General features: G+C 45.3%; 1 protein-coding gene across 3 annotated transcripts in view; it reads right to left on the bottom strand.

Annotated features, from left to right (window-relative positions):
* The window catches only part of Tm9sf4 (transmembrane 9 superfamily member 4), a 52,251-nt gene that overhangs the window by 12,094 nt on the left and 24,772 nt on the right, over positions 1-15,385 (bottom strand). For all 3 annotated transcript variants that reach the window (XM_042694462.1, XM_042694463.1, XM_042694464.1), the window contains exons 4-10: positions 7,901-8,069; positions 7,671-7,800; positions 6,857-6,980; positions 5,577-5,695; positions 5,378-5,489; positions 4,038-4,108; positions 979-1,111 (exon numbers count right to left, since the gene is read on the bottom strand). In XM_042694462.1, the coding sequence (XP_042550396.1) occupies positions 979-1,111; positions 4,038-4,108; positions 5,378-5,489; positions 5,577-5,695; positions 6,857-6,980; positions 7,671-7,800; positions 7,901-8,069 (858 nt within the window). The remainder of the gene's footprint in view (positions 1-978; positions 1,112-4,037; positions 4,109-5,377; positions 5,490-5,576; positions 5,696-6,856; positions 6,981-7,670; positions 7,801-7,900; positions 8,070-15,385) is intronic.

Raw genomic sequence — 15,385 nt, 5'->3', positions numbered from 1 at the left:
CTAACAGGCCCCTGGGCAGATGAGCCTAGATAAGGCTTCCTTTCCCCTTGGTCTTCTCAATGACACAGGCCCTTACCCTCTACAGGAAAAGACTGGGTGTCCTAGCTGAGGCTCAGGGGGTGCAGTAGCTGCTAGGTATGGGCTGGATGAATCTTCTGTGTCAGTCCTGGTGCTTGAACTCAGGACCTAGGTGCTGTCCCTGAACTTCTTTTGCTCAAGGCTAGTGCTCTTCACACTTGAGCCACATTTCCACTTCTGTCTTTTGGTAGTTAATTGGAGAAAAGAGTGTCATGGAATTCCTTCCCAGGCTGGCTTCAAACCAAGATCCTCAGATCTCAGCCTTCTGAGTAGCTAGAATTATAGGTGTGAGCCACTGGCACCTGGCCTGCAGCTGCCAGTCCACAGAAAACTTGCAATGAGTCAGGCCCATTCTGAGAACACTAAATACCAGCTCAGTGAACATGTCTTATCAACTCTGCAAGGCAGAGATTATTTTTTCCATATGGAAACTGGGCCTACAAGGTTAAGTAAGTGCCTGTCAAAGGTTACAGAGCTTAGAGATGGAGATACAAATTTAGGTAGACTGACTCTAGAGCTATCTGTAACTCATTCCTATATGAGTGTTTTATCATTGTAAAAGAAAAACAAAACAAAAGATATAAGTCCAATCTTGACCCTGGTTCTAGGTCAGTTACTTCACCTGACTGAAACCAAGAGCAATCTCTACGTACTGATGTGCTGCTTTCCTGATGGAGTAACACGGTATGCTTGAAACAGAGCTGGACAGCTGTAAGGAAAACCACTATTCCCAGGTTCTGGGGCTGGGACAGCTGTCTTCCCAGAGATGATGGCATGCCTGCTTGATGCTTAGTCCTTGGGAGCCCTCTCCTCTACTAAAGGCACTTGGGGAGGGGGCCATGCCTCGGAATCAGGCCTTGTTCCTATGGGCTCAATATTCGGCTCTCTGGGTCCACTCACAGATGACGATGAGGATCATACAGAACAGCTGAATGCCTGAACCCAACAGGGAGCTGAGGATCATGGGGTACTGAGGTGGCCGGAAGACGTCACCATGCACAAGCTTCCACCCAGATTCCTCCATGGTATCTTCCTGCAGCAAAAGGTGAAGAATGTAGCAGGTGCATGAGAAAAGGGCAGCTACCTCAGGGATATTCCCATCAAATCAGGTCTCCTGATCCCACTGAGGGCCCCTCAACTATCCATTAGTTCCAGCCCTGACACAGAAGTGTAAGTGATATGAGACAGTGCTTCTGAGAGAACTGTCACCTGGTGGGAAGAGGTCAAACAGGATGCGCATATCTGCATAAAAGGAAAATCTCTCCAATTCCGCAAACCTACTATATGGAAAAAATTATGCAAGGGTTGGGAATATGATTTAGTGGTAGAGTGCTTGCCCGGCATTCATGAAGCCTTGGGCTCAATTCCTCAGTACCACATGAACAGAAAAAGCTGGAAGTGGTGCTGTGGCTCAAGTGGTAGAATGCCAGCCTTGAGCAAAAGAAGCTTGACAGTGCCCACCCTGCTCTGAGTTCAAGACCCAGTAGTGGCACCAAAAAAAAAAGAGAGAGGTCAATATGGGCTTTATGATAAGACTCTGCCTCACGTATAGACAAATAATAACAACAAAACAAACACAAAAATATAGTTTTAAAAAAGGACTTAAGTAATGTTTACACATTTCCTTTAGTTCTCTCTGCCTCTCTCTCTAGTGTGCCAGTTCTGAGGCTTGAACTTGGAGCCTAAGTGCTCTCCCAAAACTTCATTTTACCCAAGGCTACTGCTCTACCACTTGAACCAGAGCTCCATTTTTAGTTTTATTGGAAATGAGTCCCACAGACTTTCCTACCTGGGCTGGCTTCAAACCATGATCCTCAGATCTCAGCCTCCTGAGCCACTGGGACCCAAATTTTATAATAAAATTGTGATCCCACTATGTATTTTGTTATTTTCAGATGGTATTTGCAAACATTTCATGCTAATAAATACTCTTTGAAATTAAACTTCAAAACTGCAATATCCTAGACCAAGTCATTTGTATTTTTGATTCTTAAGAATTACTGTGCCATAGAAAGTTACCTAATTTACAGTTTGGGGAGATGCACTACACTGTCAATTTCTTTTCAGAAAACTGCCAACTGATAGGAATATGCTTGTTACATGTTAAACTTGCCAACAATTAATACTATTAAAAACAAAACAGTGTGTATGTGGCTCAAGTGATAGAACACTTGTCTAGCAATCTCTAGGTCCTAAGTTCAACCCCCCAGTGCTGCCAAAATAAAACCACTCTTGGCTGGGTATGGTAATGAAAACCTGTGTCCCAGCACTTAAGAGGCTGAAGCAAGGGCATGTCAAGTTTTAGGCCATGTCTCAACTTAAAAAAAAAAAAAGTCTGTGCTAATTTGATGATATAATCATCTTCTCATGATTGTTTGAATTCTCATTTTGGGAGCTATCTCTGAGGTAAAAACAATTCTTCCCAAGCACTGGGGCTCCTGCTTATAATCTCAGCTACTCAGAGGCTGAGATCTAAGGATCATCAAAACCAACCTTCAGGTATATGCCAAGATCTAGTTTAAGATTTGTTTTTTTTGTCATTGGGCCCTGAACTGTTTTTGCTCAAGGCTAGGGCTCTACCACTTTGAGCCACGATGCCACTTCTGGTTTAACTGGAGGTAAAAGTCTCATGGACTTTTCTGCCTGGACTAGTTTCAAACCATGAGACTCAGATCTCAGCCTCCTGAGTAGGATTACAGACATGAGCCTGTAATTTTTTTTTTTTTGTCAGTCGTGGGGCTTGAACTCTGGGCCTGAGTGTTGTCCCTCAGCTCTTTAGCTCAAGGCGAGCGCTCTACCACTTGAGCTATAGCGCAACTTCCAGTTTTCTGGTGGTTTATTGGAGATAAGAGTTTCATGGACTTTCCTGCTGGGCTGGCTTTGAACCGTGATCCTCAGATCTCAGCCTCCTGAGTAGCTAGGATTACAGCATGAACCACCAGTGCCTGGCTGGCTTAAGATTTTTAAATGTAAAATTAATCAAGTTTCTTCTTGTGACTTTTTCCATTGTCTTTATACTTTAAAATTAGAAACCCTCAACACTGTAGTAAGTGGATTTGATTTTTTTCTCCATTATTATTATTATAATATTTGCAGCAGTGGGATTTGAACTAAAAGTTTGCTAGGCAGACTCGCCATCACTTGAGGCATGCTCCCAGATGTTTTTGTTCTGTTTTCTTTTTTTCCCCCCTCCAGGTCCTAGGGTAAATCTGGGCCTGGGTGCTGAATTTCTTTTTGCTCAAGGCTAGTGCCCTACCACTTGAGCCTAGCTTCACTTCTGGCCTTTTCTTTCCCCTGAAGGTCATGGGGCTTGAACTCTAGGCCTAGGTGCTGTCTCTGAGCAATTCAACTCAAGGCGAGAGCTCTACCACTTGAGCTACAGTGCCACTTCCGGTTTTCTGGTGGTTAATTGGAGATAAAATCTCAGACTTTCCTGCCCAGGATGGCTCTGAACTGCAATCCTCAGATATCAGTCTCCTGAGTGGATAGGATTACAGGCGTGAGCCACTGGCACCCACCAACCTCCAGCTTTTTCTGAGTAGTTTATTGGAGGTAAGAGTCTCATGGACTTTATTGCCCAGGCTAGCTTTGAACCACAATCCTCAGATCTCAGCCTCCTACAGGTGTGAGCCACTGGCACCTGGTTCTGGTTATTTTTGAGAGAAGGTTTCACTTTTTCCTTGGACCAGCTTTAACTGTAATTCCCTACTTATGCTTCCCGTGTATGATGACAAGCAGGTATCATTATGCCCAGATTTTTCTGTTGGGAGGGTATCTTGCTAACTGTTCAGGCTGGCCTTGAATTCTCAATCTCTGCCTCTCAAGTGGCTAGGATTACAGGCATGGGACACGGGCTCATGCCTCCTCTTCCTCTTCCCAGTCTGGCAAACTTAACACTCTACTGCTACCGTCCCTTCCTTCTTCCAGTCTATCCCTCCTCCCCAGCCAAGACCTCGTACAATGTCATCCTCCTTGTTATAGTTGGCAATGTCCTTGCGGAGGGTCCGGATGATAATCATGCTCAGAATCCCTGAAACAGACAAGGTGAGGAACAATAGTCAAGAGCATCACTAACACAGCTATCTGGATTCCAAGTGTGCCCTCCTCCTCCAAAAGGATCTGGCCATGTGACCACCTCAGCGTCTCCCTGGGCAGAGCTCCACTCCAGCCAACCAGGGAGAGGTGTATGAAGAGAAGGGTCTACAGGGATGGGTGGGGATGGGTACAAGCCTCTGCTTTTCATGTCTGGGAGGAGAGTTTCCAGTTTCTTCCATAGCCTGACTTCTAGCTACTGTAGTTCAGATTTCACAACAACCCTCTTTCATTCTGCCTTTACTCCTGCTACTCACTTTGCCAGGAACACCTTTCCTATGTGACTGCATCTCAAGATTCACCATCGGTATCTTCACCAATGAGTACCTTCAACCAGCCCAGAAACAAACCTTCCCCATTTGTCCTTTTTTTTTCTACTTCTTTTAGGCAGCAGTGCAGTGACTAAGTGAATTAGCTGTATGACCTGAACTTTTATACTCAACTCGTGGGGCTGAGGGACAGATGTTGTGTGTGTGTATATGATGGTACTAGGGCCTGGACACAATCCCTTAGCTTTTTTTGCTCAAGGCTGGTGCTCTACCCTCTGAGCCACATATCCATTTCTGACTTTTTGCTGGTTAACTGGAGATATGAGTCTTTTCTGCTCAAGATGGCTTCAAACCTCAATTCTCAGATCTTTATAAAGTGCTTAGGCAGTAGAGTGTCCGTGGATAAGTATTTAATTACAGGGGACAGTCTGTGCTTCTCATGAGTCCAGTGATCAGTATCACTCCACCTCTTCCCTCCACTCTCACCGTCCAGCTTCCTGCCAAGCTTGTCTCACAAGGCCATGACCCTTGTGGAAACAGTTTACCTGGGGTCTCTTGACTAGTGGCTCTGCCCTCGTTTGGAGAGGCCTACCCTAAAGTAGCCCTCCTTCCCACTTTATCTTAAATACCACTACTTATTTGCTGTTTTGTTCCCTTCCACTGTTAGTTTAGCTGACCTATTTAACACCATATCTCTGACTTCTGGCACAGGTCAAGTAATAATTTGTCATTGAACAAATCAATGACTGAGTATGGACAGCACTGTCTATCCAGAGCAGAGACTATCTCCTGATCATCTCTGCACTCCTGAGAGCTAGCTCGATGCCCTGCTGTCATTTTCTGACCCACGTTTGGCCATGAGAACACTTAAGAGAAGGGATGCCTCAGTCCCTTACTCTCCATCCCATCCTCTCCACCTTCAAGCACAGCGCTCTCACCTGACAGGAAGAAGACCACCACAACGGAGTTAATGATAGAAAACCAGTGGATCTGCACGTCACTCATGGTCAGGTAAGTGTCCCAGCGAGAGGCCCATTTGATGTCACTTTCCTAGCAGGCAGGAAGAAGCACTTAGTTAGGCCTTCTGCCCTGGAATCCTGGCCCGGACCCTTGCCGAGAATTCATGCCCCTTCTCACCTCCCAGTGCACAGAGTAGGTAAAGTATAGCTGATTCTCCTTGGTAGGGTCAATTTCTTGGGGTGAGGAGTTGGTACCCTCAGGCAGGGTACATGAACTCTTTTCATCTGCTTTGAGGTCTGTGAGAGACAGAGACTGTTCTTGTGGCCATTACCACTCCCAAGTGTTCTCCTTCTGGTGTCCTTAAGGCTTCCTGCTGTGGGACTGGGCCTCCAGTGTCTGGAGGCTGGGAGCGCAGCAGTCAACTGTGATTTTTATGGTGATATTCCCAAAGTTCTGACCTCCCAAAGGGCCTTTGGGGCTGCAGAGAGGCAGGTGCACAGGGACTCTAAGTGCCATCTTTACACCAGTCTACAATTGGTGCAAACATCCATTCATTCATTCACTCAGGCCCATTCCATACACACCAAAATGGTGCCTCACTACCACATTTGCTTACTGCCTACTCTGAAATCATCACTTAGTAATACACTCACTCAGATATGTTCCCCTTTCATTTGTTCATTCTGTCACCCATCTCTTATTCCACAAAGGCATCTATACATCCATTCAGCCTTTCACTCAGTGCCCAGTACTGTGCTGGATGCTGGAGATCTGTAATCTCAATAAGCCATTGCACAGAGACCTCAAATCATTCCATACATAGATGTAAAACCATATACTCACAGAGAGAGAGTGAGCCAGTATGATGCTCTGAAAGAACAGGATCTACATTTTATGAGACTTTTACAAATTACTTTGTTTGAAAGCCACATTCTAGAACTTTTCAAAAAGTCACCTCCTACCCCTCCATGGACCTAAGTTCAGGTCTGTTCTGCAGCTCAAGTACAACCTATGGTGTGTTAGTACTGATGTGCGAGGTAAAACTGCACCTATTCACTTGGGGCCAATCAGCACCGGGCTCTCAGACTCCTGTTGATCCTCAGCAACTGTAGCCTGTGCCAATCATTCATTCACAGAGGGAAAAAGAAGAAATAAATCATTGCTCTATGCTGTTTTCTGTACCCTTGCTCCTGGTTCTTCAACCCACAGATGAACTGGCTGCTTCCTATGTGTTTGGCCAAGTCACCAGCGTACCTTCTGAGGTTGCTGGGAAGAGGTGAACTGGTAAGGGGTCCTGCTCACTACAGAGCACATGACAATTGTCCCTCACCTCCATCTTTGCTACTGAGAATATATGCATGACCTCTCTGTGGCTGAGGTGAAAAGCATGCCCCACCCTGAGTGTGGAGGCCCAGGCCCATCCAGCCCTGCCCCTCTGGTCAGACCTCCCCACTCACCCTCCAGCCTGATGCTCTGGGGAATCACCTCGAAGCGGACGACACGGTACGTGTGTTCCTGATCCTCTTCCATGTCTTCCCGGTGATAGTAAAGGATGAACGAGAGGTGGTTGTGTAGGTAAATCTAGAGAGAAGCAATAAAGAGAACAAAACAGCTAGCAGTGAGGAAACAGTTTATCAGGGAAACCATCCTAGGCATCAGAGTGCACCTTGGCCTGGTTACATTAATCTTCCACAATCTCTGCCTTCTCCTGAAGGGCTCCAGCTAGGGCTTCCTAGGCCTTTGCTTGTAGGCCTTCTACTCTCTGCCCTAATGTAGCTATTTGTACCACCTTCTAAAACACATGAGTGCACTCAGTCTCTCTAGCTCCTCTCTGCCCCCAGCCCTGTGCTAGGAAGGACTCTGATTTGACTGATAGATCTGGCAAAGCCAGGAAGACTTTATACATGCTGTACAAATATGGAAACATCGCTCAAGGCTGTTTAGACAACTAGCAAGTAGTAGAAGCAGGATTCAACTCAGAGAGGCCATGGCTATCTTGCACACTGATCAAGTTCCAGGTTCTTTTCTTGGTTTTATCTTATAAAAACAGAATGTAATATTTTAGCAACTAAGTATTCACCTTCTTAGAGTACTGACCCAAAGCTACAGTGTTGTGAAGGACCGCCCTCCCAGAGGCACTAGGAGAAATGTGCCCTAGCTAACTCTCCCCTCGTGTTCAGGCCTAGACCTGATTGTGTCCTTTTCTCTGTGGCCCCTATGACTTGAGAGGTGTAGGGCCCCAGCCCACTGAGTGTTTCAAGGACACTCTACCTTATTGACATCTGTGAAGCCCAGCCGGTAGCCATGTTCAAACTGCACATCTTTTTCCTTCTTCTTGTCATCACTGTCACGGTTGGAGTAGAGCTCTAGCCGGGTGGCCACAGGCAGGTTGTCGGCAATGCTGTAAACCCAAGGCCCCACTTAGTCCCTCTGGACCGCCTCTCCCATCCATCCCTCCCCGGTATGAAAGCGAGGCCAGCAGGGCACAGAGGACAACTTACAGGTGGACGTAGTAATCTTCTGTGATACGCTCAGCCACCAGCCGGCTCTGCTCCACTGTCAAGGTCACTGGCTTGTTGGACTGGTTGCACAGCACTTCACATTTCTTCTCGCTGTTCATGAGAACCTGGAAAGGGGTGTTGACAATCCGGTCCCCTCTCAGCACCTCTCCTGCCATAAGAGAGACAGATGGAGCTCAGAGCTTCAGCCCTGAGTTTGCTGAGGTCAGCAGTCATGGAGCCGCCAGAGGCAGGGCAAAGTGGACTTCCACAGACATCACCAGCATTGCCCCCAGCAGACAACCCTCTGCGTCAGGTGCTTGTACCCAGCCTGCCCCTCTAACCTGCCCTATCACAGCCTTCCTTCCTTCCTTCTCTGTGCCCTAGTGCCTTTAGTGCCTGTCTCAAAACTTAACTCCTTGTATACCAGTGGGCTTTACGTGGTGGCTTTCTGTTCCATGTACTGACTGAAAGCTCAACTTCCCTTCCTCATTTCCTGGGATGCTCTTCCTGGCTTTGTCACCTTTCTGTCCTAGCCTCCCTCCACAGAGACAGATGGTGGGAGTGAGGAGAGACTGCTCTGACTTCAGGCCACCTGCTGTAGCATCTGCCCCTGCCACTTAGTACCTCAGCAGTCTTGCTCAGTCATTTACCTTCATTGAGCCTCAATTACCTACACAAAATGGGAGTTACAGGTGAGAAATAAAGGAGTCATTCAAGTCCCAGGCTCAGAGCAGAGCAGGAAGGCATCAAACACCATTTTCATTATCAGCATAAACTCTGTGCCTTTTTTTGTTTGTTTTAAAGCAGTTATACAGGAGGAGGGATTTCACACATTTACAATGTATTTCAACCAACGTCACCCCTCTAAAACTCTCTTGCCCTTCCTTTTTGGAGATGGGGTCTTGCTATATTGCCCAGGTGGGCCTTGAACTGTCAACCCTCCTGCTTCAGTCTCCAGAGTGCTGTCATTCTGTTTACCAGCCTCCAAGCCTAGGGGGAAGAAAGTGGGTTACCACATTCCACTGTCTTTTTTCTCTTTCTTGTGAGTATCATGTGTAGACCAGCTGATCTGGAACTCACTCCTTGTCTATATATGTTTTTATATGTCAGGGATGTTACTTTGTACAGTGTATTTATATTTTTGTTTTTGGTTCCCTTACTGGCTATGAGCTCTTTGAGGGGAAACATTATTTCCTATTTATTTGTCTTCAGTTCTTAATTCAGGCAGGGAAGAGAGTGAGATCAAATCTAGAATCTAGCTGGGCATTGGTGGCTCATACCTGAAATCCTAGCTACTCCGGAGACTGAGATCTCAGAATTGTGGTTCAAAGCTATCCCAAGTAGGAAAATTCATAAGACTCTTATCTCCAACTAACCACAAAAGTTTGGTCGAAGTGGAGCTATGGCTCAAGTGGTAGATAGATTGCTATCTTGAGTGAAAAGCCCAAAGATAGCACTTAGGTCCAGAGTTCAAGCCCCAGGACTGGCAAAAAATAAAAAAATAAGGAAATAAAAAATCTAGAAAATGCACCAACACATTATGTGCTTGTCTGTTGCCTAAGATAACTTTCTGTCAGACATCACGTTCACCGGCCCAGAGCAGCTCACCAGTATCAGCTAACCCCACTGTGCTCTCATTCTGAGCCACTCAGCAACTCTGTAGTGCCAATGAGAAACTGGGACAGGCTGAAGCAGATCCACTAAGCCAACAGGCAGGACTAACACCTCCACATACATGTGGTCCAACACTTGCCTACCATACAGGATTTGCCTGCCACGGCTGTCTGCTCTGTCATCTAGTTACCTGTTCTTTCATTCATAAACATATGCTGGTACTGTCTGTGTGCCAGCCCTGAAGATAGTGCTGTGTAGACATAGTCCCAGAACTTATGGTCTAGTGGGAAGTCAGATTGATTAAATCATCAGCAAAATAGAATATACAGTATTATGCGGCTTGCTGTGGATATGAGGCATGGAGCTAGGAAAGTTTCCACAAGTTAGTGGTGTTTAAAGTGACTCTAAAGGAAGAACGGTAGTAATTTAGGCAGAGATGGGGGGAAAAGTGTCCAAAGGTCCCTCAGGGATGAAGCAATGGTGGCAAACTTGAGAGGTATGTGTGGCTGCAGAGAAGTGGGCTTGGGAATGATTAGGGTGAGCTGCAGAGATTGGGAGAGATGGGCTGGAGCCTTGTGATCAAGCCACAAATAGCTTGTCTATTGAAAGGGAGTGCCCAATAGGGGTGGGGAAGATGTTATCTAATTCTGGTTTCAGAAAGACTACTCTGGCTTCTTCGTGCAGAAAATAAATTGTGAGGAGTCAGCTAGGGCAATGACACCAGTGTCATGCAGGTGAGTGAGGATGGGGTGGGAAAGGAGTGTGTGGGTAGCTGAAGCAGAGATCCAGGAGCTACTGAGGAGGTGGGCCCTGGAAAGCTGCTGCTGGACGGGTACTAGATTAAGGGAGGATGGGTTCATATTGGGAGAATCTTAAACTTCTGTGACTAGGTTCTAGGTGGGCAAACAGGAAAAATCAAATTCAGATGGGAGGTATTTACAGTTTGGCTATGTCAAACAGGCACTTAAAACAGTAGGATATAATGCTCAGAAGAGAGATCAGGGAAGAAAGAGAATTTGGGAGTTGTTGTTATATAGATGTAGCAGGGGCACTGTTGTAGGAGCAACACTTGGTATGTAACGTAGCAGTCCTGGTGAACAATGCCTTCAGCGCAGATGAGGCCACTACGGAGGGAAGCAGGATTGAGAAGGGCCTGGATGAAGCTCTCCCCCCACCACCCCAATTTAGAGGGCAGGTAGTGAAGGTGAGTCTGCAAGGCCCTGACATAAACTGGTGAACGGACAGCTAGAACATCAACAGGACACTTGCCTAGCCTATGGCTGACAGCATCTTACAGATGACAAGCTAAGAGACACTGGTTGTGCTAAGCTCCTGGGCTCCTTCCTCGCCCTAAGTTCTACTGATCAACAAAGAGCTGGTTGGAGGAGAGGAAGGAACCACAGAGAGAGGAACAAGCTACAGAACAAGTAAAGTAATGTCACATCATGATATTTAGTAATTAAATTTAAACAGGAAAGAGGACGTACTGGCTCATTTCTAATACAGAAGTGCTCTGTCTTTTTTCTTCAGATGGGGTTTTGCCTATGTGGCAGGCTGATCTCAAACACTCCCAGCTTAGGCGATGCTCATACCTAGCCTCCTGAGTAAGGGGAATAAAAAGCCTGCCCAGGGGGCTGGAAAGGTGGCTCAGTGGTAGAGTGATCATCTTGCATGCATGAGGCCCTGGGTTCGATTCCTCAGCACCACATAAGCAGAAAAAGCCAGAAGTGGCACTGTGGTGGCTCAAGTGGTAGAGCACTAGCCTTGATCTGAAGAGCTGAGGGACAGCGCCCAGGCCCAGAGTTCAGGCCCCATGACCAACAACAACAACAACAACAACAAAAGCCTTCTCACCTCACTTGCACAAGTATTCCTTCTATCAGTGAGCCACAAGCTACGACGTGGACTGAAAGCATCCACTGTGGTGTGCTAGCACACCTGCCACAGGACTACAATGCCCATACCACGATATGAATCACCAACAATGCAATGGCCAGAACAGTGTCCACACAGTCAAATGAGCACAAAGAATGCTGGCTTTAGTCAAAAGGCCCAAGTTAAAACCTGGCCTTGTGGACAGTAGGTGGAGAAACTGCCATTCCTCTAGCATAAAGGGAGGGCAATTATGCTCAGCTGGCAGTGCTCCTGTAAGAATCAACTAGGATGCGTTATAGGGCTTTGCTTAAGGACATGGGAGTGGGAAACAAGGCTTAGACTCTGCCACTTAGTAGGTGAGTGGGCTGAGCCAAGTGCCTTTATCATCTGTGCTTCATTTTCCTTAAGAGAATTTACTGTCCTAAATTCTATACTTTTGAAACTCAGCGTCACATGGTTAACAGTGGAGAAACTGAGGTTGAGTCTTTTCTTGGAGATGACCAGGTTTGAATTCAGGGCTTCCTTCCATTTGACAGACAGATGCTCTACAACTTGAGCCACATGGCTCACGTCTTTTGCTTTAAATTTTTTTTTTTTTTTTTTTTTTGGTGTTGTACTGGGGCTTAAACTCAGGGCCTCGGAGCTGTCTTTTAGCTTTTTTTTTTTTTTCTTTTTTTTTTTATTGTAAAGATACTATACAGAGGGTTACAGTTACATGAGTGAGGTAATGAGTACACTTCCTCTTGAACATTGTTACCCCCTCCATTGTTTTCCCCCTACCATCCCCTCCCTCCCTCCTTTCCCCGAGGTTCTTTTTTTTTTTTTTTATTGTGATTACGTAATTTCAAAGTCACAAGTTCATTCTAACTTCCTTGGAGCAAATTGTCTACCACAGTCTGTAATATATAACAGTGTTCACATGTTATATACCCTATTTGTGATCAGCAGCATGGGGATATTTAGTAGTGGTTCAACCAGATGAGTGGGAGTTCTTTGTTTCTTAAGTCCTGTTAGTTTTGTCGTATCACCTAACATTTTGGATTTAGCATCCACTTATCAGGGAGACCATGTACCGTTTGTCTCTTCGTTCTTGGCTTACCTCGCTCAACATGATTCCTTCTAGCTCCATCCATTTCACTGCAAATGCCATTATTTTGTCATTTCTAATGGCTGCATAATATTCCATTGTGTATAGATACCATAATTTTTGGATCCATTCATCTGTGGTGGGGCATCTAGGTTGTTTCCATATCCTAGCTATTGCGAACAGTGCTGCAATAAACATGGAGGTGCACGTGTCCTTGTATATTGGTTCCTGTTGTTCAGGGTAGATGCCTAGAAGTGGTATGACTGGGTTGTAAGGGAGGTCAATCTTTAGCTTTCTAAGGACCCTCCAGACTGCTTTCCAAAGTGGTTGTATAAGTGTACATTCCCACCAGCAGTGTAATAGGGTTCCTCTTTCTCCACATCCCCTCCAGCATTTGTCGTTGGCTGATTTGTGGATGTGGGACATTCTGACTGGGGTAAGGTGGTATCTCAGGGTTGTCTTTATTTGCATTTCCTTCACCACCAGGGATGATGAACATTTCCTCATGTGTTTCTTTGCCATTTTTATTTCTTCATTTGAGAAGTCCCTCTTTAGTTCCCTTGCCCATTTAGTAATTGGTTTGTTAGGTTTGGGAGGGATTAGTTTCTTGAGTTCCCTGTATATACAGGACGTTAACCCCTTGTCTGATATATTGCTGGTAAATATTTTTTCCCAATTAGTTGGTTGTCTTTCTAGCTTAGTTGCGATAGATTTAGCTGTGCAGAAGCTTTTTATTTTAAGGTAGTCCCATTTGTCGAGTCTCTCTCCAACTTGTTGTGACCCTGGGACTCTGTTCAGGAAGTTCCTTCCTGTGCCTATTAGTTCAAGTGTCTCTCCTACTCTGTCCTGCAGTAGTTTCAGAGATTCAGGTTTAATGTTAAGGTCTTTAATCCATTTTGAGTTGATGTTGGTGCATGGTGATAGGCTGGGGTCCACTTTTAGTTTTCTGCATGTGGCTGCCCAGTTTTCCCAGCACCAGCGGTTGAAGAGGCTGTGTTTCTTCCATTGTATGTCTTTGGCTCCTTTGTCGAATATCAGCTGGCTGCAGGCCTGTGGATTTATTTCTGGATCTTCTATTCTGTTCCATTGGTCTTCGGGTCTGTTTTTGTGCCAGTACCATGCTGTCTTTGTTATAGCTCTGTAGTAGAGTTTGAAGTTCGGCATGGATAGCCCTCCCATATTGTCTTTATCCCCTAGAATTGTTTTGGCTATTCTAGGTCTTTTGTTGTTCCATATAAATTTTTGGACTGTTTTCTGTATTTCAGTGATGTACGTCATTGGGATTTTAATAGGAATTGCATTGAATTTGTATATTAGTTTTGGAAGTATTACCATCTTTACTATATTAAGTCGGCCTATCCAGGAGCATAGGAGGTCTTTCCATTTCCTAGTGTCTTCTGCAATTTCTTTCTTTAACTTTTTATAGTTTTCATTAAATAGTTCTTTTACATCTTTGGTTAGGTTAATTCCTAAATATTTTATTTTTTGGGAGGTTATTGTGAATGGGGTTGCTCCCTTTATTTCCCTCTCTTCCCGTACGTTATCAGTGTATAGGAAGGCAACTGATTTTTGTGGGTTTATTTTGCATCCTGCTATTTTGCCGAAGTGACTTATGATTTCTAAAAGTTTGGGGATGGAGTTTTTGGGATCGTGGAGGTATAGTATCATGTTGTCTGCAAAAAGGGATAGTTTCACTTCTTCTTTCCCTATGCGGATCCCTTTAATGTCTTTTTCTTGCCTTATTGCCCTGGCTAAGGGTTCTAGGACTATGTTGAAGAGGAGTGGAGACAGTGGGCATCCTTGCCTTGTTCCTGATTTTAGGAGGATTGGTTGTAGCTTTTCCCCATTAAGTATAATATTGGCTATTGGTCTGTCATAAATGGCTTTGTTTTTAGAAATGTTCCTTCTATTCCTATTTTCTCCAGAGCTTTTAGCATGAATGAATGTTGAATTTTATCAAAGGCCTTTTCTGCATCTGTGGTGATAATCATGTGATTTGTCCTTTAGCTTTTTCACTCAAGGCTGGTACTGTATCACTTGGGCCATACTTCTACTTCAAGCTTTTTGGTGGTTTATGGGAGATAAAGTCTCATTCAGATTTCTCTGCCTGAACTGGCTTCAAATAGGGATTCTAAGATCTTAGCCTCTTGCAGCTAAATTTACAAATATGAGCCTGTTTTTCTTTCTTTTTTTTTTTTTTGGTCGGTCGTGGGACCTGAACTCTGGGCCTGGGAGCTGTCCCTCAGCTCTTCAGCTCAAGGCTAGTGCTCTACTACTTGAGCCACAGTGCCACTTCCTGTGCCTTTCCTGCTGGGCTGGTTTTGAACCATGATCCTCAGATCTTAGCCTCAGCCTCCTGAGTAGCTAGGATTACTTACAGGCATGAGCCACCACGCCCCGAGGCTTTCATTCTTTTTCAGATCAAGTATCAAGTTTTTGCTCTGGGCTGATGTCAGACCCTGACCGACTATTTATAGCGTCCCTCTTAGAGGGAAGCATTACAGGTACACACCACCATATCTGTACTGGCTAGAATTTGAGATTTCAACTCAGGACTTTTGACTAAAACCATTTCTTTCTTTTATGTCAGTTGTGGGGATTTTGAAACAGTGTCACGTAGTTAACAGTGGAGAAACTGAGGTTGAGTCTTTTCTTGGAGATGACCAAGTTTGAACTCAGGGCATCCTTCCATTTGACAGACTGATGCTCATGTCTTTTGCTTTTTTTTTTTGTCGGTCATGGGGCTTGAACTCTGGGCCTGGACGCTTTCTCTGCGTTCTTCAGCTCAAGGCGAGCGTTCTACCACTTGAGCCACAGTACCACTTCCTGTTTTCTAGTGATTTATTAGAGATAAGAGTCTCATGGAGTTTCCTGCCTGGGCTGGCTTTGAATTGTGATCCTCAGATCTC

The sequence above is a fragment of the Dipodomys spectabilis genome, unplaced genomic scaffold (assembly GCF_019054845.1).
Source record: "Dipodomys spectabilis isolate Male_0828 unplaced genomic scaffold, ASM1905484v1 ptg000175l, whole genome shotgun sequence".
Taxonomy (NCBI): domain Eukaryota; kingdom Metazoa; phylum Chordata; class Mammalia; order Rodentia; family Heteromyidae; genus Dipodomys; species Dipodomys spectabilis.
This window is presented reverse-complemented; position numbering and strand designations above follow the sequence as displayed.